This window comes from Schistocerca serialis, chromosome 2, assembly GCF_023864345.2.
Source record: "Schistocerca serialis cubense isolate TAMUIC-IGC-003099 chromosome 2, iqSchSeri2.2, whole genome shotgun sequence".
NCBI lineage: Eukaryota > Metazoa > Arthropoda > Insecta > Orthoptera > Acrididae > Schistocerca > Schistocerca serialis.
This window is the reverse complement of record NC_064639.1, coordinates 401733227-401755456: the sequence shown is the minus strand read 5'-3', so window position 1 is coordinate 401755456 and position 22230 is coordinate 401733227. Positions and strand designations below refer to the sequence as shown.

The following is a 22230-nucleotide window of genomic DNA, read 5'->3' as shown; positions in this document are numbered from 1 at the left end:
AGCGAATGAAGGCCAAGGTTAACATGGGCCGGCCATTTCATGAAGCCAAGGTGGTGAAGGGTTCTCACCCACCAGGAAAGATGCAAGTAGTGTGAAGTTAAGCCGCTGTAGCAAGTGCCGAAAGCAGATCCAGGAGGTAACAGAAGAGGGACGCACCCCACACTGGTGATCAAAGGAATCATTGTAGGAGGTGGCATAGGATGGGTGGGCATGCATGGCGGACAAACGGCATGCATACCTGCCGAGGAGAAAGTCACGGCAGTAGGGCATTGGTAATTCAGCACCTTCAGCACACAGACACTCATCCAGGCTAATGTAAAAGGCACCAATGACTAAACAGATGCCACAATGGTGGATAGTGTTGAGAAGGTGTAAGAGAGATGGACGTGCAAACACATAAACAAAGCATATATAGTCTAGTTTCAAACAGACAAGGGTCTGGTACAAACGGAGGAGGGTGGTTCGATCAGCACCCCCAGGAAGTACCACTGAGGACAAGTAGGACACCAAGGAACCGCGTACAGTGGGCTGCCAGGTAAGACACATGGGAGGATGAAGAAAGTTTCCTATCATCAAGCATGAGCCTCAGGAATTTCGTAGTTTCAACGAATGGAAGGGCAACACGCCCAAGATGTAAAGATGGTGGGAGAAACCATTTGCGCCGCCAGAAATTCATACAGACAGTTTTTTTATGTGGATAAAGGTGTCCAACACGGCAGAACCCACATGTTTCTTGAAAACTCTGTCTTTTAAAACTTCCTGAAGAAAACAGGGCAGGTGGCCAAGGAAGCCCCACATGTAAAGAGTATGGAAGATGCCCGTTCCCACCAGGTGTAGGCCTCCTCCAAATAAAAAAAACATGCCCACTGTCTGGAATTTCCACGGAAAACCATTCTTGACATAGGTGGACAAAGTTACTAGATGGTGAACTGCAGAACACCGTGCTCAAAATCCACACTGTGCATTCATCAGTAAATTGCGAGACTCTAGCCACCATACCAGCCAGGCATAAATCATATGTTTCATCACCTTGCAAATGCAGCTGGTAAGAGAGATGGGGCGGTAGCTAGAAGGAGTAATATGAGGCTGATTGTTCTATGCTGTTCACATTTCTTCTTGTTGCTGGTCTACAAAATGCATATCATGTGTTTCTGCTCAGAATCATTGGTATTTCTCTTTTCACGTCTGTGATGTTTATCATCTGAAATAACATCTCTAACTTCTTCTCTGAGTGACTTCAATAATTTTGTGAAGATGCAAGCAGATGCTGCAGATTTATGCACTCTCAGCTCTTTAATGCTCTCTTCATATTCTTTCCCTAACATTGGTAGAAGCAGCTCATTTTTGTCAATGTAATCCATTTCTTTAAAAACATTTTCATTAAAATCTTTACCATAATGCAGTTCCTCTCTATACCTCTTTCACTCTTTGTGTACTGCTTCTTCTTCTGGAAATACACTGCCCTCTTTGTCTTGTGTCTTAGTTTAAGGCTTAATTATTCTCAAAGAATTGACTCTTAATTTCTTGATATGCTCATTCTGTATTGCCTTTTATTTTGTTTTCGCCTACATATGTTTTGAAATCATACTTAGCCTCTCTACTAACAATATTTCAGTACTGTCTATATAGAGTCCAGCTAGTGACAGGAAAAGTTACATATGAAGGTCTATAAAAGTAACTACAGAACTTGGCTATTGGACCCATCTTCCCAACAGTTCTGGATGACTACATCCCAATCAATTGAATGGAGAAGTTACACCATAACTGGGAAGATGATATTACCAACCATAACATGTCTCAGTTCTTTGCCATGGATTACCAATTGTACAGGTACCCAGTGGATTATCACTTCTTTCACTCGATGCTGAAGATAGAGGACAGGATGGAATGTGCAGATTCTTCTGCTGTTTACCTGCACTAGATGCATAGTTGCTCTCTAAAGTACTGGAGGAAGTCACTTCGTGTGTCAGATAATGTAGACAGGGACTGAAGGATGACTGGGATAAGTCATCAACCAAGCCTTTGTTGAAAGGGGATCTTTTTGTCCAAGAAATGAGAAACCATTTCCAGAGGTGGAAGAACCAACTGATGGTCAACGGCATAGGACATGGAAAGCAAGGTGAGACCCCTACATCAAAGATACACAGATAGCCCAAGCATCAGCAGTAAGCCATGTCAGTATCTATAGTAAAATTTTTTGGAGCTCAGCTAGTCTCCCAATCTGATCTACAGGCAGGAACTGCAAAAGATACAGACAATGTGAAGGAAAACAGTTCCAATTTTAAAACAACCACCTGGAATGTCAGAATAATGCAGCAAGCTAAGGAATCTAAAACTTTAAACTGAGTGACTGTAAATCAAAATCACTGACATACCCAAGATGAGACGGGTCCAATCACCAAACTTCTGATCTGGAGAATACAGTCATTCACACCAGAGCCGAGCAACACAAACTGGTAGTGGGAGAAGTTGAAGCGATGTCAAAAACACTGGTTCACATTTCAAGTGTGCAGTACGACTCTAGGATAATACTACTCAAACTTGAAGTTAAACCAGAGGGTGTTTTAGTAATACAAGTGTACATGACACAATGTCCAAAGAAGAGGATGCAGTAGTTACCAAAATGTATGAAGAATTCGGTACGTTGAGATAGATGAAAACCTGAATCTCTGAGGGGACTGGGGTGAGAGTGTGGGTGAAGTACCAGAAGAGGGGAAGTAGTGAAAGAGGAGCCCACCAAAGAGGAGTCCACCTGATTGAATTCCACTTGAGGCACAAATCAATTGTTACAAATACACTTCCTTAACATAATAAGCTGAGAACACCTGGAAGGCCCCAGGAGATTTAAGGAGACACCAGGTTCATTACAATTCAGTGAAATAAAGTTTCAGAAACCAAGTTAACGACTGCAGGAGCTATCCAGCTGGAGACAGACAGTGGCTACAGCCTGGTCATGATGAAAAGTACACTCCGAGTCATAAGTCCAAAGAGAAAGAGAGTGAAAAAGAAATGACCAACAAAAAAAATCTGAAAACTGTAAGACTGACAAAACATTATGCACATGAAACAGGCAACCTAGCTAAAAATTTCCAGCATAGAGGAGTAAAAGAAGAATTGAAACAAATTAAATCTGATATATACAAAGCAGCAGAAAAAAGAGTTAGGAAAACTAAACCAAAAACAAGAGGAGATGGATAACAGCAGATGTCGTTTACCTTACTGAAAACAGAAGACTATGCAAAAATGCAGCTGAAGAACAAGGAAAACCTGAACACAGAAAAGTTAGGAACTTAATCAATAGAGAATCCAGGAAAGCAAACGAAAGCTTTCTTGAGGAAATGTGCAGAGAGGTAGCAAAAAATATTACAAACTGGTATATCCTACAGAATCGCAAACAAATTTTTTAACACCACAAGGGGAAAAAAAAGGGGGGGGGGGGGGGTCAGGTACAGCAGAAAACAAATGGGGGGAAAAGTGCTGTATGGTGAAGAAACTGAAAGAATACACTGAGGAATTGTACAGTAGAGCATCTTTGTCATAGGATGTAATAGGAAAATAGGAAGGCGATGAAGATGACAATGGAGATGATGACATTGTCAAGAAGAATTTAAGTAAGCTCATAAAGACCTAAACGAGAAGAAAGCAATGTATACTGATGATATTCCTGCACAACTAATCAAGAAGGCTGGAAACAGCACAAAAATGATGCTGCTGAGACTGATCAGGTCCACCTAAAACACAAGAAATATACCAAGAGACTTCCTGGAATGTACCATACAGTGGCTAAGCTAATGGATTAATTGTGGGTAGGCTTTTCTTACGTCAGGAGATCCATGCACTGAGTCTTCTTGGTAGCAAAGTTATCAATCTTGTTATCTTTAAATTTCTAATCACTTTCCAGTTGTTTAACCAGGTGGTTTTTTTTCCCTCTCTCTAAGGCAAATGTGCAGTGAGAACTTAACCCATCATTTATCAACAAAAATAATCAATTTTTGAAAATATAATTCAATTGGATACATCAAAAATCAACTCCCCAAGTGGTCGCAGGAAAACACAAACTTAAAAAATATTAATTACAGTTTGCAACCCTTTGGAGCCAGTAGTTCTTTCTTCTGGCAGAAGGGTTGAAGGGGAAGGAAGAGGGATGAAGGAAAAGGAGTCTTGAGGTTTTGGAAAAACGTGTAGTTACGAAAAGCCACCCAGAACCCCAGGTCACGGGAGACTTACCAGATCTGAGGAGATGGGAAGTCTGATTGTTGGGGAAGGTGGAAGATAGGGTAAAATGAAAGACAGACATTTTCCAAAATGATTCTTATCTAGCAACTCTATAAACTTAATATTCTCAAGTTCCAAAACACGTTTCTATTTGTAGTGTCACACTATCTAAGATCTCTCATGGTGAGATCTTATGTGTATGGAAGTCACGCTCACTTCCACTTATTTCACTGTGAAATCTGTTGTCACAGCTTTCAATACACGAGGTCACAGTTTATGATTTCATATGCTTTAACAAACTGATGTTGATTTTGATTTAAGAATTCCACATACCAATATCATATGCAATTTTGTTTTTAAGAAGTGCATAGAGATGGAAAACATATACAAATATTTCTTTGTAAAGGCAAAGCAGAAAATGAACCGAGTTTTATTAAGAATGCTAAGCAAGCCAGAAGCACTGCTGAATGACTCTGCATCCCTGTCTTTTTCATCTGTGGTGACATTTTGGAAAATGTTTTTCAGCTTGTGGTATTTAAGACATGTTGTCTGAACACATCAAGAACTGAAATTCTGGTGTGTATCACATGTTTGAGGCAATCTCAATCCTTTATTTTCTAGAGTTGTGTTCTCGTTGAGGACTTGCTAAAAGACATGAATGGAATGCTAGAAGATTGCAAATGGAAAGCCTAACTGCTTTGATATTTTTAGAACAATGTAACAGCACTAGATTAAGTTTATGAGCATAACAGTGTGAAAATATAGCTCACAGACATTTTTGTTTAAGAAATTTTTGACACCTCCATGTTTATGTGCCATTACTGAGGCTCCATCATATGTTTGGCTCATTATTTTGTCATAAACTCCCCAATGGGAGTGCACGAAGTACAATTTCTGAAAAATCCTGAGCAGCGTTGTCACTAGAAGTATTGTGAAAGCCAATGAATCTTTCCATTGAACCATCTTGTGTACAAAACCTGAGAATAATACTCATTTGTCACTTACAAGACATATCCAGGGTTTCATCTGCTTTTACTCCAACAAAGTCACATGACTGTAATTCTTCTCTAATGGGATCATTAATGATCTTGGTAACCAGTACAATTAATTCGTTTTGAATTGTGCTTGGCGTTCCTCTGAAACCAAACGTGTTCTGCAAGTGATCACAAATAAACTGTTCTTGTCTAGACAAAAGTTCCAATAGTTCAAGGTAATTCCCTTTGTTGTTGGAAATTTCATCTTCAGTGTCCTTTGAATACAAGCTCTTCCTTGCCCAAGAAACAAACAACATGAATAAGTTCTCGGTTACAAATCTATTTTGTTTCACAATTGCTTTATGTTTTATGGCTAGAAGTTTGGCTCCTTTAAGAAATTGAAATGTTCAATTTGTCCATGACCCAACCACTGAAAACACTCTTGATCCTCAAGGTGCCTTCTTGAATTCTGGTTTTTTCTGTCAAGATTTTTTGTCTCTCATACTCCAAAAGCCGACATCCATTCTTTTTCCAATCCCAGATCCATCAAACAAAACACATATGTAACAAAGCAATTTATTTGTCACAGAGCAACCTTAAAGCCAATGATACATTTTATACTAACAAAATTGAAAAGTTATGTTTTGTTTCTCCATCATCTATTTTAAAGTCTTGAAATTAGTTTGTAACGTAATTCGTGAAATAAAGGCAAGTGTTCCCTTTGCTCAAGCCATAAATACTCAATTATATGCACTCATGAATTATACTACTAAAACAAGTTTTATTAAACCAGGACTCAACAGCACACAAAATAACACTCAATTTTGCAGTTGAGGCAAGCCTCACGGCCACGCCCTGTAACATATGTGACTGCTTGCTGCCCTGCCAGCTGCTGCATGGAAACAAGAGGCTGTTTTTAGAAGCCTCCAGTGAAATGTTAACTTGGCCACCAGTAAAACAAGAGAATCTCTGGAGATTTGGAGCAACAAAAGGATGATAAAGAGGAGCTGGAGGGATTGAGTTACCATGAGGAGGGGCTGAGATGAGTATAGGAAATCAGATCTCTCTGGAGGCACATCCAAACAAGAGGAGAAAATTGTAGAACACATTCTAAGACACAATAACATCATTATAACAATAGCGGAAAGAGTTACTGGGGGAAGGAATTGCCAGGGATGACTTAGAGGGTGATACATGCAACACATTACATGTGACGTGCAACCCAATATCACAGCTGAACACTAAGGAAAAAGCAGTGTTGTCTCCTCTTTGTATCCCAAAAAACTCTTGGGCATCCTGAGTGGCAGTAACATCCACCCCTGAGCAAGGACTAGAATCTTGTTCCACATCTGATGCCATTACATCTTGCACAGCACAGATCCCAAATAACTGTATGGCACTCGTGAGGCTCACAAAAGCCATTCTCATGTTGAGTTGAACAAACTTATAAAATGCAAATAAACGTGAATCAGATAAGAAGCTACACACTGAATGCAACACGAGTTGCAACTGGATGGGCAATGATGACCCACCAGTCTCAATGCACAATCTGGCAATGGGACTCGTGCTGGTGGTGCAGACTGTATCCAGCCTAATGCCAAAATGATGAAAACTATCAGTGGCATTTTGATGTGTAGATTTTGCTGATACCCTTGCAACCTGTAATGAAACTGTATTGCACAAAGACTTAATAAAACTGGAGGTGTCCAATAGCAGCTCCCAAGGCCTTTGAAGATAAGTCCTTGACTGGTGGAAGCCTGAAACTGATATGGTACATCCATTCCTCCAATCTCTTTATGATCACTTGCAGTTTCTGCTTGCTGTTGCAGGGTAGAAGAGGAACTAAAAAATTCCTTCATTGGCCATGAATAGAGACGACTGCACAGGTTTCCTGATCACAATAGTAACCTCTAGCAGGGTCACATTATCAATGGTGGTGTGACATCAGATGAATCCATACTGGATGTGACTACAGATTAGTCTGGATTTGAGTACCCAGACTAATGGTGATTTGCCATTCACTCCAAGGTCCTTCCTATTCAGCTAATAAGGACACTGCTATGGCAAGTAATAACATCCTTCACGTTTCAGAAGGGATGCAGGATCAGCCATTTTAATAAATTAGGAATGTGTCCCATATCCTAATTAAATTGAAGAGGATGACAAAGATTTATTTCTCTTCCACTGTAAGGTACAGCAACATGATGTTTGGAGAAAACTGTTACTCATTGTGCTGTAGTAGGGCATCTTCCATCTAATCACGTTGGTGGTAGCCTTCCATTTAATGTAAATTTTGCGGAATGGTTTATAATGGTTCATGAAATTTAGAACTCTCACCACAACCTCTTCTTACTATCCTTTATTTAAACCTCAATACTCTACAGGCAGCAAGAATAACATTGGTTAGCTATGAACCACTGAAGAGCTGCATGTCAGCCATTGATTGAAGAGTAGGACTCTTCACTCCAATGAACATAGTCTCTTCATAGGTGCCTTAGGACTTTGGAATGCATGTTGATGTATCACATTCTAGCCCCTTCTGGATGCTGGATCAGTGTGGTAACACAGAGAAGAGGAGCAGGAGCAGTAGATTAATGTATAACATCCCATCAACAACGAGGTCATTTGAGACTGAGCACAAGCTCGGATTACGGAAGGAAATCGGCCATGCACTTTCAAAGGAACAATCCCGGCATTTGCCTGCAGCAATTAAGGAAATCACAGAAAACCTAAATCAGGATGGCCGGGCGCGGGTTTGAACAGTCGTCCTCCCGAGTGCGCTAACCAATGCGCCACAGCGCTCGATGATAACACAGCCATTTAATGTTACAATGGCACTGATTGACTTGAAAACTGTATCCAGGTTGAGAAGTGTTCACTTCAGTGCATATCATTTGTCTTTTCCAACGGGCAATGGCAGTCATGGTAGGAGAGCGTATTGAGGGATCTGCATTGAAGAACAATCAGTTGGACAATGAACTGTAGCAGTGCTGAATTGCATGACCAGTCCCACATTCAGGAGAGAGATTTATTTTCTCCATATGAGGCTGCTAATTGCTCTATCCTAAGGGAATGTTGTTGAGAAGACAAATAACACATTTTTTGTGCATTAAAATAAAAAAATAGGTGAGTAAGTTGTGTGATGATATTTTTGAGGCTGCCCTCATCTAGAACGGGCCCATAAACAGGGATAAGGGCAAGGAAGTGGGAAGACAAGGAACTGGGAAGTGTGGAACAGGGAGATGGGTGGTATGTGGAGGGAGGGAGGGAGAAAGAGGTGGAGGGAAGGAGGGAGGGAGAAATAGGTGGAAGGGACGTTTCACTGATCACAAAATAACACAAAACAAGGACAGATTTGTTCTGTAAGATAAACAATCTTTTCTGGCAACACACTGGAATCAACAGACCAACAAAAGAAGTTAAAGTATCTAATTTTTGTACTTACAGCTTTGTTACTTTCCTCTATTGTTGTTAAAATTGCATTTTCTAAAGTATTCTTAAGGTATGTGTGTATATCTGGTTCTTCGTCAATTTCTATTGGTTCAGCTGTTGTTTTGGAACTCAAAGTTTCAAGCTTTTGTGTTATTTTAGGCAAGTTCACACCTTTTGAACCCAACAGTAAGTGTCTGAAAACAAAACAGATTGAGTACAACACTTTGTATGAACAGCAAACTGCTATTAGGAAAGTGAAAGAAGAACAGAGATCTCAGAAAGATAGGACATTTCAAGATTCAAAAACTGTAATATAGATATATAGAAATTTCAGTGAAGACCCCTAATAAATTACAAGACAGAATTTCTAGACACTGCTTCTCTTCAGGATTTGTTGTTGTGGCCTAGAAGGATTGCAGTAACTAATTAAAACAGTAACCAGCCAAAAGTACGGCTTACAATGATGTATGTGAGTCACACCATGCCTGGTTTCGGGTTTCTTACCATCCACCTTTGGACAACTGTTACTAGCTTCATTGTTTTCTTGCTGGGCCCTCGTTTCATATTCTTTATTGGTTTGCTGCACTAGGATAGACAGGAGTTCTTTGTCCACCATTTGGTAAAATTTACTATATATTTAGTTCTTTTGACCTCTATTAAAATATTTAAGAAAGACTTAAATTATTAAAACATGAAATGTGTGTGTTGAAATCACCCTGCGATTTTTATATTAATTTTAAAATCTACGCATTAGTGGACATGTGCTATGTGAGTGCTGTTCAATTCACTGGAAAACACTTTACATCACACCAGTCCCCATTTATTGGGAGCATACACAATAAACATTTACAAAGTGTGGTCCAGCTCCACATCAGTAAAAAACAGTATTTTCGAAGCTGTTACCATAGTAAAGATGTTAGATTATGGATGCTGTGACAGTGTATGGGTGACAATTAACATTTCTTGAATGCATGTAATATTCTCATTACCTGGCTAAGTAAGCTTAATGCTATTATGTTGAAAATTTACATTTTCAGAAACATGGCTGTAATATACATATACTGTGATTTGAAGTAATACCATCAGATAAATATGCATGATCAAATGGTATTTTTACCTTGCTTTTATATCGTTAACACTTAAACAGATTCAAAATCAATAACCTGACAAACAACTTACGCCTGAATGTCCTGTGCTCCATTCTGTGCAACACGGGACCACAATTCTGTAGATGCATCCAAAACCTGCCGTAATGACCTATCCACTTTTGGCAGCTCTCCTGTGCCATCAACCTGAGCTGCCAGTTGCTCTGCCGCGTGGAGTAAATCATTGAAATCTGATTCTGACATGATGCTGAAAGCCAAAGAAGAAATTACATAACTACACAATGTTAAAACAGCTTTAACAATTTCACTGCGAAATAAACAATACTAAAACTGTAAAATATTTGTCACCTTTTACTGAAAAGAAGTGTGATAATACAAAAGAATGTTTTACTTTATTACAAAGAAGCAAGAGTACTACAGCTACGAATGTATACATCAACAGAAAAATATTAAATCTCATATTTAACACATAGCACTGAGATGGAAATAGGTATGATAATTTGACAAAATGACGATGGATTCTGGATCCACTCTCTAGGTGTTGGTCAAGAATTACTGAGAGAAAGAAGACTGTGGATGCAGGGCACTAAACATTATGGTCAATGAACCATACTCGTGGGGGAGAGGGACATGCAAGGCTGTTCCCACAAGCGGAGTAGATTATAAAGCCTTACAGTCTGCCTCCCCTCCCCAACACTTTTGGGATGAGGTCCGACAGTTCATAAAATTACCTAACTCTTGTAACATTGATATCAGTGATGGCAAGGGTGGGGGGCAGATCTCCAGCCAAACTGAGGGCTCCCCGATGTTAGTGTATATGACATGTGTAGCCAAAATATGCTGAACTGAAAGTGGCGCACCACAAACTTCACAGAATGGTGATCCTCCTGACATAGGAGGAAACTGTATGTTAAAGGGGAACTCAGAACAGAAGAGAAATCTTGTACTGTGATGCCTGTGAATTCAGCCCTGTGCTGCCATAATGCCATATAACTCCGCACTGTAATTGCAAGTTCTTCCTGAACGCACACTTTGAAATCCTATCAGGGAAAACAAATAACCAACTGAGGGCATTCTCTTGCCGGGATCCATCCACATAACCAACGAAAAAACTGCCATATGTACTTAAAATGGAAGAAAACAGAGCTGTAAAAACATAGAGCACAAGTTTTTTTTATTATTATTATTTATTTTTTGTACTGCATAGAGCTTAAAATCACTTTTGGCCTCTGAATATGACAAGTTGGCAATTTGGTATCCCTCAGTCAATCAGTGCCATGTATTCCGAACAGCTTGGTTGTGTGGGGCTGAATCCTAAACTAAAGCTCACAGTTGGGGTTGACTGCCACACTAAATACCAAAGACTGAGGGAGGCAGTGCCAAATCCAGAGTAGGGGTTCACCAGTCCCTGCACACAGACTCTGAACTGGATGGTCTGAAATGTTGCAGCCAATATCTAAATGCTGTCATGGTGGAAAGCGCCTAACATCTTGTGGTAGGAAACACAGGCTGATCTATAAACCATGCTACTGTAATCTGTGATCAGACAAATGCCCCATAAAACTACAAGAGGTGGTACCTGTCAGCTCCCCTTGCCTTTCCGCTGAGGCTTTTCAAAATATTCAATTATTTGAAGCCCTTTTGTTTACAGGTCTCTCAGGTATGGGTGCCAGGTTAATTTCCAGCCAAGTAATAGACCCAAGAAACGCACAGTGTGCACAGTGCCCTTAAAATTAAAATATTGTCCCCTCACTGTGAGCTCTAGTGAGTTAAAACTTAGACAGGCATGGCTGAAATTGACACACACAGTCTTCTCTGGTGAGAATCTAAATCTAGCTTTATTAGTCCAAACTTCCAACCTCCTGAAGGTCAGCTGCACTTGCCATTGTAAGATCAGATGATAAGCATAAGATTACATAGTCATCTACACACAAAAAGCATTTAACAGAGCTCCTGACTATAGAGGTGCCACTGATAGCAATTGCAAGCAGTGTGACACTGTGTATACTGCCTTGGAGGACTCCACTCTCCTGGACACAGTAATCTAACAAGGCACCACCAACAAAATATCGAAAGCACTGGTCCTTGAAGAAGGTTTGGATAAGAAGTGGCAGACATCCTTATAGTCTTCATAGGTGAAGTTTGAGAAGGATGTTTTATTATCAAGTGGTATTATATGCTTTCGAAATGGTTTCAGTGTAAGAAGTAGTCCTGTAATGCCATCACCAGTAGAATTAAGTTGTCAAGGGCTGAACAGTAGTGCCTGAAACCGCACTGAGTGTGGCAAAGTTGTCCTCGGGATTTGAGGTGCCAGTTGATCATGCGCTCTAGAGTCTTACCCATACAACTGGTATGGCCCACACTTCAGTAAATGTTAGGGTCAGTACAATCCTTAACTGGTATCCATATTGGAATTAAGATTGCCTCCTTCCAAATCATGGGGTACTGTCCATCAAACCAGATCTGGGTAAAACAAGACAGGAGCTTGCCTTTGGCTGCAGGGCACAGATGATGAAGCACAGCATAATGAATACGCAAGTCTCAAAGCAGTGTCTCTGGCCACACACAGCCGACTGCAATTTCCACACGGATAATGGAAGATTGAACACCACCCCACTACATGAGTAGAGGGGATGGCTTAGTGGGCTTCTGATGGTGTGCAGTGGTGTGTGGATGAGATTCCAAATTCGTCGCAGACAGGTTCCAAATGATTTTGGGTTCAAGTGTAGCTTTTCACCCCCATAGGTACACTGACAAATGCATGTACTCTTACTTGAATCTGTGGTCTGGGATTGTGTGGAGGCATCACACTTATCGTCTGATTAAAATTACTTGATAGTTGGCACTTCACACGCTGAAGGAATCTTCCTCCAATCCGAGTGCTCAATGTCATGCCCAAATTGTTCACCATTGACAAACTTCCACAACAAATAGTCATTTCACTTCCAATTCCTGGTCTGGTTTTTTTTCTTCTTCTTGTGTTTGGGTCTCAAATCCTGGGTCCGCCATCACACATAAACACATCCCGACAACACACACAAAATACTTGCATCGAAATAATGCACATTTCGTACATACCAATAGCCAAACACTACTGCATTCTTTAGCACAAGATACAAAGCTGTCAAGCTCTTGACTTCACATATTCAATTATTGTCACCACATATTCAGCCATCACCATCATCATAAAAGAGATCAGCTTGTAGTGGTAAACATCATGTGACATAGCCTTAAAGTGAACTTTTTGAAAACAACAACAAATGATAGCTGCAATTCATTCTAGACATAAATAAGTGTAACAGTTTAATGCAAAGGGATTCTGTAGCACAGTGGTAAAGTTGCAGTTTGAGATGGAGAAGGTTGTGGGGTTTGAATCAAGTTGGGTGACAATATTTATTTTTTATTTTTAAATCTTTATTAAAATGACTATTATTACTATTATTATTATTATTATTATTATTTTCAATTAATTCATTTTAATATAATGTTTTTATTTTTAATCTTTATCGCATCATTTTCATCATCATATTCGCTTTCTTATTTGCCCTTAGTTTTCTTCCTATCATTCTTCATCCGTGTGGGATCTGCCTGTGGCACCTGTTTACCTGTATGTGAGTCCCAACCAGGACTGCTCACAACTCAGTATCGCATCAGCTCACGTAGCAAATGTGCAGTGTTACAGTTCACTTTTAGTGCTGGAATTTTTTTTTGTCTAGAGTTTGCTTGCACAGGTCAGCTTTAATCACATCATGCAAAGCGAGTGTGATTAATAGTTCTGCTACAGGTTGCTGATTGCTGTTTTCTCAGACACATTGCACTTCTCAGACACATTGCACATCAAGAGGCTGTGATTACATTAGGACACGATTGTAAATTCTGGGCTACAAAATGCGTTGGCTGCCACAGTTCAGTCGTTGGTCATTTAAAGTCAGTTGTGGACAAAGCACCTCACATTCCTGCCATACCTTTTGGCAGCAGCTTCCGAAATTGCTCAGCATTACATGAACAGCATTGCAGCACTTGTGAAGTTATCTGCCATATTTGTGTGTCACCTTTAACTGAGTGGTATCTGATGTGGCAACACTGCAGCACCAGGTGGCAGATGTCAACTATGAAGTACTTTTAAACAGACTATAGTGACGGGCTTCTTAAGGGCCAATGCAGAAGAAGTAGCAAACAAAGGAGGTTGCATAGCTTTGTAAGCATTTTTAGCTTCAACATAGGGCACGGATCTCTTACCTTTCAGTTCATGAATTTTCCTTTTGTCATCATAAACCTCACACTTCCTGTTCCATACTGGGCGATTCCCAGAGCAATTTATACATTTCAGAGGAAGTGTACAATAATCATTTGATTCGTGAGCTGAGCCTTCACAATTTCAACACAAAGCCTTCCATTATATTCCATAGTGGTATAACCAAATCATTGACATTTGAAGCATTGTACTGGGTTAGGGACAAATGGTCGAACCTCAAGATGGATACAGTTTGCAAGAATATGTTCAGTTACTTACAAAGTGTTGAACACTAGAATAAATGTTGCAGTTTTTCCAGTGTGCCATTGACTCTCCTCCTAAATTTCTGCTCTTCATTGACATCCATATTTTTCTATTCTTCGCATGTTTCATCAAGGTCCATTTCCATTACATCAGAGCAGGTAACCACACCTTTACAGATGTTATGGGTGTTAGGCACTTTAGTCACAGCAAAGTAACCGCATAATGTCTTGCATCCCAGAAGCTCAGATAATTGGTTTGACATTGCAGTTTTGACTAAAATTGTTACATTACATTGTCGTTTAACACTTTTTAAGGACACGGCAGGACCATCCAATGCCTTTTCAATGAAGGTGTTATGACAGACTAGTGCCCTGTTGTTATAATTATGAAACTACTACGATGGACAGGCCAACCTAGCTCTCCGTTAGATGGGTAAAGGTAATACCGGCAAGTACACTGGTCCCTGGCAAGAGTAAATGTGAACTGAGGTCATTCCATAAGGCTCCTACAATCCACTACTGAAACAAATGTCGATCCAGACAGAGCCCCGCATGCCTGAGCAAGCCTTAAAGAACTGTGAGAGGGAGGGGGCAGCAGGTGTCGCAGAGTTGTCTGCTACAGACTTATCTCAACAGCCATTCACCTATCAGCTTGTAGCACATCTTGAGGTTGAGTATTCTTTTACATAGTTGTGTACCTTCCTCACGGTCCAAGCAATGAAGCCCAGGGGCCTCATTTTCCAAAAACTGCTGTGCTTAACAGTAGACTCTCATGTAAACACACAGTTTATGGTACAAGAGGTATGCTGATGACACTAGCCAGTCCCCGGCTCATGAAACCCAGTTTTACCTTACCCATACCCAAAAATTGCTGGCAGAGTTCCCTGCAAAAGACACAGCCATCCCCTTCATAAGTTGGCAGACAAATTTTGTCAGGCTTCTCCACTGAGGGCTGTCAGCAGACTTGAATGAACCTACCAGTAGCTCTGCTACCGCTGGCACAGCCCTCAGTGTCATCGACACACTCAACCCCCTACCACCTGACACTAAAAGTGCCTACTATAGAAGAAACTTGTAATTTACTACATATCATTCATTATCTTGTTAATTCTGTATTTGGTGCCATCTCACTGCTACATTTTTGCCAAAGCCGTGCATGTGAGACTGGTGTGAGTGAGAGGACAATGTTAGACTAGTTTTCATTTTGTAGGGAAGTTTGTTCCGAATATATTAAGTACAGGAGTGAGTTGAGTGGGCCTGGGGTGGTGGTTGAGGTCGACGAGTTGCAGTCTGGGAAGAGGAAATACGGGAGGGTAAGTCTCCAGTTGGTTTATGGGTGTGGGGGCCCGTTGTTTCTGGGTGGGTGGGGGGGGGGGGTGTATTCAGAGTGTGTTTTCAGGGTTTTGGAGGAGCGTACGAAGAGGGAATTGGTGGGGTTAATTGAGGAGTATATAGAGGAGGGGAGTACAGTAGTTCCTGATGCTTTTTTTCCTTATAGGGGGTGGGCCAGAGGGGTTATGATCATTTAGTTGTCAACCATAGTTTATAATTCAAGAATTACAAGATTGGAGATCGCACTAATACAATAGAGGTGTTTTGGGGGCATTTAAGTCAGTTATTGGGAGGGGGAAGAGCGCACTTCTAACCTTCAATCTCGTTTGGATGAGTATTGCCGGTGGGCGAGCTCCCCTGAGAACTATTGCATTTTTCGCAATTTTTTTTTTTTTTTTTTTTTTTTTGTGGGATATTAGTAAAATGTATAGGCCGAGGGTGGTAAGTTACGGTTGTTTTGTGAGGGTGGGGGCCTGCGGCTCGGGCGGGGGCCGGTGGTTGTTCTATGATTGATTATGTTGCGAAGGATCTGATTTGTTGCAGTTGTTTTTGAGTTGTAGTGTGTGATCAAGTTTCATTTACTTTTTGTTGTGTGTGTGTGTGTGTGTGTGTGTGTGTGTGTGTGTGTGTGTGTGTGTGTGTGTGTGGTGGATGACCTAGTGCGTAGCACCGAACTTTTTGTGGTAAGTAGTCGTTTTTTTGGGTGTATTGTTTGTGTGTTATGATGTTTGGTGGGGTTTTTATGTGTTGTTGGGTCGGTGTTATTTACTGCATTTGTTGGTGGTTGACATTCTGGTATTGGCACTTGTGGTTGATTTCTGTATCTTAGGGGACGTACTCAATTTCAATGTTTTTGGTATCGTCAGTTTTATTTGAGCCATACAGTTCATGGGAAGTGTCCAATTTCAATTTTTGTCATAGAAGTGTGTGTTTTGGTATTGTGAGCTGCTTTTGGCCTCTATATGTCAAGGGAAGTGTTTGATTCCAATTTTTGTTGGTTTTGTGGTATCAATAGTTGTGGAGATATCGTTATTTTTGGAGTTGTCGGTTTTTCTTTTGTGGTACTGACAATTGTGGTTGAGCTTTGTAGGTGAAGGGAAGTGACCAATTCCTGAGGATATTGTGAGTGTAGTGGAATTTGGGAATTTTGTGTTGTCATTTTGTCGTCATTTTGTTTGGTTTGGGATTGTTGTTTGTGTTTGTATGTGTTTATATTTAGTTTATCCCCACCCAAAAACATCCAAATTCCTGTGCTGGTCCCATTGGTTTAGTTATATTTTTGGAGAAAGATGTGTTTGTTGTTTTTTAATGTATTTTAGTGTTTGTTGTTGTGTTTACGCAATGATGTCATAGGCACCATATTGGAGATAATGTCAGTGGTCGTTTCCGCCACACTGGTGACATCACTGGTCAAACAGATGGGTGGAATTTTATCATATTGATGACTTTCATTGAGATGAAGTATTTTACAGGGGATATTTATGGAGCAGCTCAGCCTCTTACTTTATGATATCCGAAAGGCCAAGAATAATAGTGTTCCAGTGAATCAATTGCCAATGACTGGTAACAGATACACCGTATTAACAAATATATTAAAACTTATTTTATATGTTTGTTTATATGTAACACGAAATGTACATATAAAATTTAACATGTGAGCTACGTCTTTCAATTCCAAGTGACGCAGCACAATGACAATACTTGACAGTATGCATATGATACTGAGAGGTTAGATTTGATCAACTCTGTTATAAAGCACAAAGTATCAAATAATTTTAGTCAGATTAGTTAGTCACAGATACCAAAATCACACAGGTTGTAGCATTGGAGAATAGTAATCTATGGGATTATCCCATATTGGGATATGATTAGACTAGATGTTAATTCTAAAATGCTATGGACAGTTGCACTGATTGCAGTTCTTTAAAAAAAATAAAAAATAAAAAAACCCTCTTTAGTAGAATATATTCTCTCTCTGACAAGCCCCATTTGCTAATTTCTTTGGGTTTCCCACACCATACTCAACAGAATGTAACACCATTTATGAACTTTTTTAACAGTAAAAAAGAAATTTCTAAAATGAAGTTACAGTGTACTGCACGATGCATGGTGGGAGGTGGCTGACCATTTTTGTATTACATATTGAGAGTGTACAGAAAATCTGATATAGCGAAAGACCGACCTGTAGTGAAGTCCCAGCCCGAGGTTAGGTTGGACTGTGGTAATTTGATTGTGAGTTGACGAAGCCAAGAAATCTCAACACAAAAATTGGTTGATCTGTCATGTTTACTTCCAACAATTCAATGCAGTTACTGACTGCAGCGAGCAATAAAAGACACAGGGAAACCGTAACTACACTTTTGCCGAATCTTAGATCTTGTGGACATTTTATCTGAAACACAAATCTCCTAAACTGTTGAGAAACCACACCAAATGACTGCATTCATTCACTATCTTTTGGTTATTTTCAACACACCCATGCACACCGAGACCACATACACAACTAACCTCACCCTAAATGTGAACTAACCAAAGCATGTTCCTAATATGACCCCAATTAGTTTAGTTCATAATGCTACACAATCTTAAACAGAGATGCAAGATGACTGTACCTCCTGTACATGCAACTGCTGGTACCCATTATATAAACAAACAGTTTACAATATGTTATAATGTCTCTCAAGATTAGATGGTGTTATACTACAGTATTTACACAGTACCTACGTGTTCTATGTCATACTGCTTATAGTACCTGTAATTATAGAGGCTGAGTATAACACTCCACGTAGGCATTGTAATTACTTTGTCAACCAAAAGAACACTTTAAAGATACCAGTAAAATAGAAACCATGGGTGACGAAAAATATACCTACAGCCTTAAAAACATTGCTTTGTGCTAACAGATGACATTGACAGGTAGCCTCCCTAGTTGCTGCAGAGATCATGAAACGAAATTATAAGATTGCTCTCTGTGATTTTTAAACATTAGTAGTTTACCACATAAAAATTAAGCTTCCTTGAGAATTTAAATAGGCCTATACAAAGCTCTTAGGGAAGGTCGTGGCAGTATTTTTCTGAGTTATCAAGGCATTCGTATCATGTTTACCTGCTATATTCTTTGATGCTTCCTACATGACACTACATCCATTTTAAAGATATGACAACCGCTAAAACAGATCTCCTAAACGTGTTAAGTGAGCTGTACGTGACTAATTTTAAGCTAGTTCTCATTGTGGTAAACTAACAAAGGTGTGAATAACGCATTTTGGGTTCAAAATAGGGTATACTTATTTACAGTAATGAATATTACTTCACCAATTACAGACTGTATCAACCTATGGGCTATATTTAAGAATTTTAGTTTCTAATACTTTCTTTTTTTTTATTTCTACCTACCTTATTGTTGTACTCGCTGGTGACTTCTGTACCAAAGGCTTCTTTACTTGAACAAATATAAATATTTATTCAACAAGTGTTCCAATCTATAAGTAGTTCATTTCAATAACATATCAAGGAATTAATGTTCACCTCTAACAGACACAAGTAGTTTTGACCAGTAGTTTCCTGTTGGTGTATAGAATCTGTGAATCAGGAACACCGGCAATTTCAGTTAGGCCTACTGCGAATAATGTCTGATTTCAAAACTGAAAACTCAATTAGAAAAAGTATTGCAAGCAGCAAACGAACGTGTTCCTTGGCACTTTGATACTCTTAAAACATTAAACGCCGAAGTGGTTTAACAAACATTGAATTTTGGAATAAAAATACTTATATACACGTATACACACACACTTTACAACTCTTGTCCAGCTTCAAGCACAATCAAATAACGGAACACCTTCTAAACTCAAACAAGTACTGCAACTCGCTCTTCCCGGCAAACATTGAAGTCGAGTATTTATATCTCTGGATTTGTTGTTTGCCATTGATTATATTTCTATCGACTCTACGCGCCACTCAACAGAATCGTGATTTCTTGCAACTTTTTGAGATAATTATTTCTAACAAATGTTAGTTGTAATGGATCATAGCTTACAAACAATATAACGACCTGCTATTAAAAACTGCATTTATTTAGACATATAACTTGAAAATACCAGAAATAATATTTTTAATACGGTGACAATAATGATATGGTCAGTCACGTTCAACAGCGCTTGGTGATTACGCTGCGGTTCTTAAAAGCCAATGCTGCCGTTCCGCACCAAATATGCAAATATGTTCATCATTTTCTAAATTTACAGAATGTAAATGGTGTGGTGAACGACTGGATTTAGAAGGCTCTGCCGACATTTAGTTCTCTTCACAAACGACAGATAACGCGACGCGTCATAGTAGAAGATACAGGTTGTGCATTTTATTCGCGCAGTAGATATATTTCTCTCGGCGGAGGTAGTATAATACCCGAAGATGAATGGATACAAAGCTTTCTGGCATGGCTGCACATTTAATAAATGTTTTCGATTCTCTGTGATCGATTAAATAAGTGTTTAGCTGCATACAAAGACTGGAACCGAAATGTAGTTTGAGTTAATCTAGTTTTATTTATTTTAAAGTGGAACACAAGGTACAATGTAACATAATTCCACCAAAGACGTTCAGTTATTTTGTAGTAAAGTTCAATGGCAAAAGTTTCTGATGTGCCATTGTAAAAGAGCAAAAAAAAGCAATAGGCTATAACTTAAATGTAATGCATAAAGTGATAATCAATACGGGAACAACGGCGTCATGAAATTTTGTCATAAAATGCCAGACGATAATAATGGTGTACTCCTTGATACAATCGTTCTGCAATGCGGTAGAAGTCAATCAAGTGTGCGTGGATTTCAGAGCAGAACTGGAATCGGTGAGTTTAATCGCTCCTCGGTAGCAACGAGCTCTAGTTTAGAAATTTAATGTATTTTATTCTTTCTATCCCTCTTACGATTATTGCGTTTTGACCGTGTGCCTAAGGTAAATAGATCTGGCGTTCATTATGCCTGAACTACCGTATAACCACTTAAAACAACATATATTGCATGTTTCTTTCTGTGCGTAACTATCTGTTTGCCTAGGTTTGCACAATTTGTGAAGATATTATAAAAGCAAAAGTAAGGGACTACTGCAGTTTCAGCGGGATACGACCCACAGGTCTCATTGGATTTTGAAAAAGGTATGCGCCGTTTGATTGGTTACTGTCCAGCAGCGGGCGCGTGGAGAAGGGGGGGAGCAGCAACAGCAGTGGATTTAAAGGATACGTTTCTCGCGTGTTGTGTGTCTCGAGACGCTGTTCGATGCTTAAGAGGTAGCAGCTCGTGAAAATGGTGTTGTTTGGAAGGACAGAAAATGTTGAGCGTCGCGAGCTTTTGGCCAGCATGGAACAGATGGGTTTAGGTAAACCGATAGACAACGGTAAGTCTTAAGGAACGATAATTATTTTTTGCTGTCATCTTATTCTCAAACCATAATATAGTACTCGTTGCCGAAATCCTCTTTTTCATTTCCAGAAAGGCTGATTATTGTGCTACACTCGTCGTAAATTTATTTTCACCGTAGCTTCGTTACACTCATAGACTCTGTTTGATTTTTTTTTTTTTTTTTTAGTTAAGTAAGTAGAGGAAATATTTCTGATCAGCTGTGAGTAATGTGAGCATATTGACAACCTGTTGATAATGCGTACGGTATTGATCTTACACTGTGCCCGACCCACCCTACTGCGCTCTTTCAAGCTCGCTGTTCGCGGAGAACCTCATGTTTGAAACACTACCTTCATGATTTCAAACAGCGTTTTACCAACAATGGAATACAGAGTTTGCGTTATAAATTATCTAATTAAGCAGACTGAATAGTGCAACAGCTTCATTCAAAAGAAGTAGTTAAGCGACAGTCATTTCATCGTCCTGTTAATCACCCTCCTACAAGAAACACAGTATAAGGCACTCACGTGCGTGTGATACTAAGTAGCGCAGTGTTTACAAACAAAACCGGTGGTGAGTTTTCACGTTAAAAAGTGTTGCAAGTATTCGGGACCATGTTACCAGTGCTGCGTACAATAACGTATGGTGCGGTTTGCAGGACAGTATAATGAATAAAATTTGTGATTTTTTAAAAGAAAGTATTAGAACCATGTATAGTGTAAAAGAAATAATAAGACAAAATTACAGCTGTTATCACTGTTAATTATAGTCGTCCATTGCGTTATATTAATTACCTGAAAATGGTCTATATTGATTTTAGTAACCAATCGCAGAAGTAATCTGAACTTACTTTGTTTCCTTCTTCTTCCGAAGATAGTTACCGTTTGTAGTATTTAAATCCCCGAAAACGGAATGTCAGGTAATACTATTCGTAGTACAGCACCGTTCAATTGTCTAGTGTTCTTGCTGTTCATTTGAGAGATGAGCCTTGGGAGAAACGAGTACTTCGATGCTGCCGGTATTTTTTTTTTTTTTCCTCCACTGAAGCTCACGTTGAGATTGTGAACACCCAAACCAAAAGTTGCTGAAAAATTAAATGAAGTTTTTGTAACTCTGCTCCCAATCAGTAGCAGGAGAAGATCTTCATCATCCATGAAAAGACAGCAAAATTCAGACTTTTAGATTGTAGCTAAAGACAGACTGATGGTGAAACAATTTTTCAAAACAAAAATACGTATTGGTGGCGGTGTAGAGGTGGGGAGGGCGGGTTATAGGGAT

At 39.5% G+C, this 22230-nt stretch overlaps 2 protein-coding genes across 9 annotated transcripts in view; one reads left to right on the top strand and one right to left on the bottom strand.

The window, feature by feature from the left end:
* The window catches only part of LOC126457236 (nuclear pore complex protein Nup93-like), a 225671-nt gene extending 206232 nt beyond the window's left edge, over window positions 1-19439 (bottom strand). Inside the window, exons 1-5 of one of the 6 annotated variants that reach the window (XM_050093373.1) lie at window positions 19347-19436; window positions 19085-19137; window positions 18953-18993; window positions 9801-9974; window positions 8635-8815 (exon numbers count right to left, since the gene is read on the bottom strand). In XM_050093373.1, coding sequence (XP_049949330.1) covers window positions 8635-8815; window positions 9801-9970 — 351 coding nt within the window. In that variant the 5' untranslated portion in view covers window positions 9971-9974; window positions 18953-18993; window positions 19085-19137; window positions 19347-19436. The other 5 variants (XM_050093372.1, XM_050093369.1, XM_050093370.1 and 2 more) reach the window with 5 other exon arrangements.
* Window positions 19440-20271: 832 nt separating this feature from the next.
* LOC126457234 (protein PALS2) overlaps window positions 20272-22230 on the top strand; it is a 341045-nt gene continuing 339086 nt past the window's right edge. Inside the window, exon 1 of one of the 3 annotated variants that reach the window (XM_050093366.1) lies at window positions 20272-20402. In XM_050093366.1, the coding sequence (XP_049949323.1) occupies window positions 20285-20402 (118 nt within the window). In that variant the 5' untranslated portion in view covers window positions 20272-20284. Of the gene's footprint in view, window positions 20403-20795; window positions 20948-22230 lie in introns of those variants that run through there. The other 2 variants (XM_050093364.1, XM_050093365.1) reach the window with 2 other exon arrangements.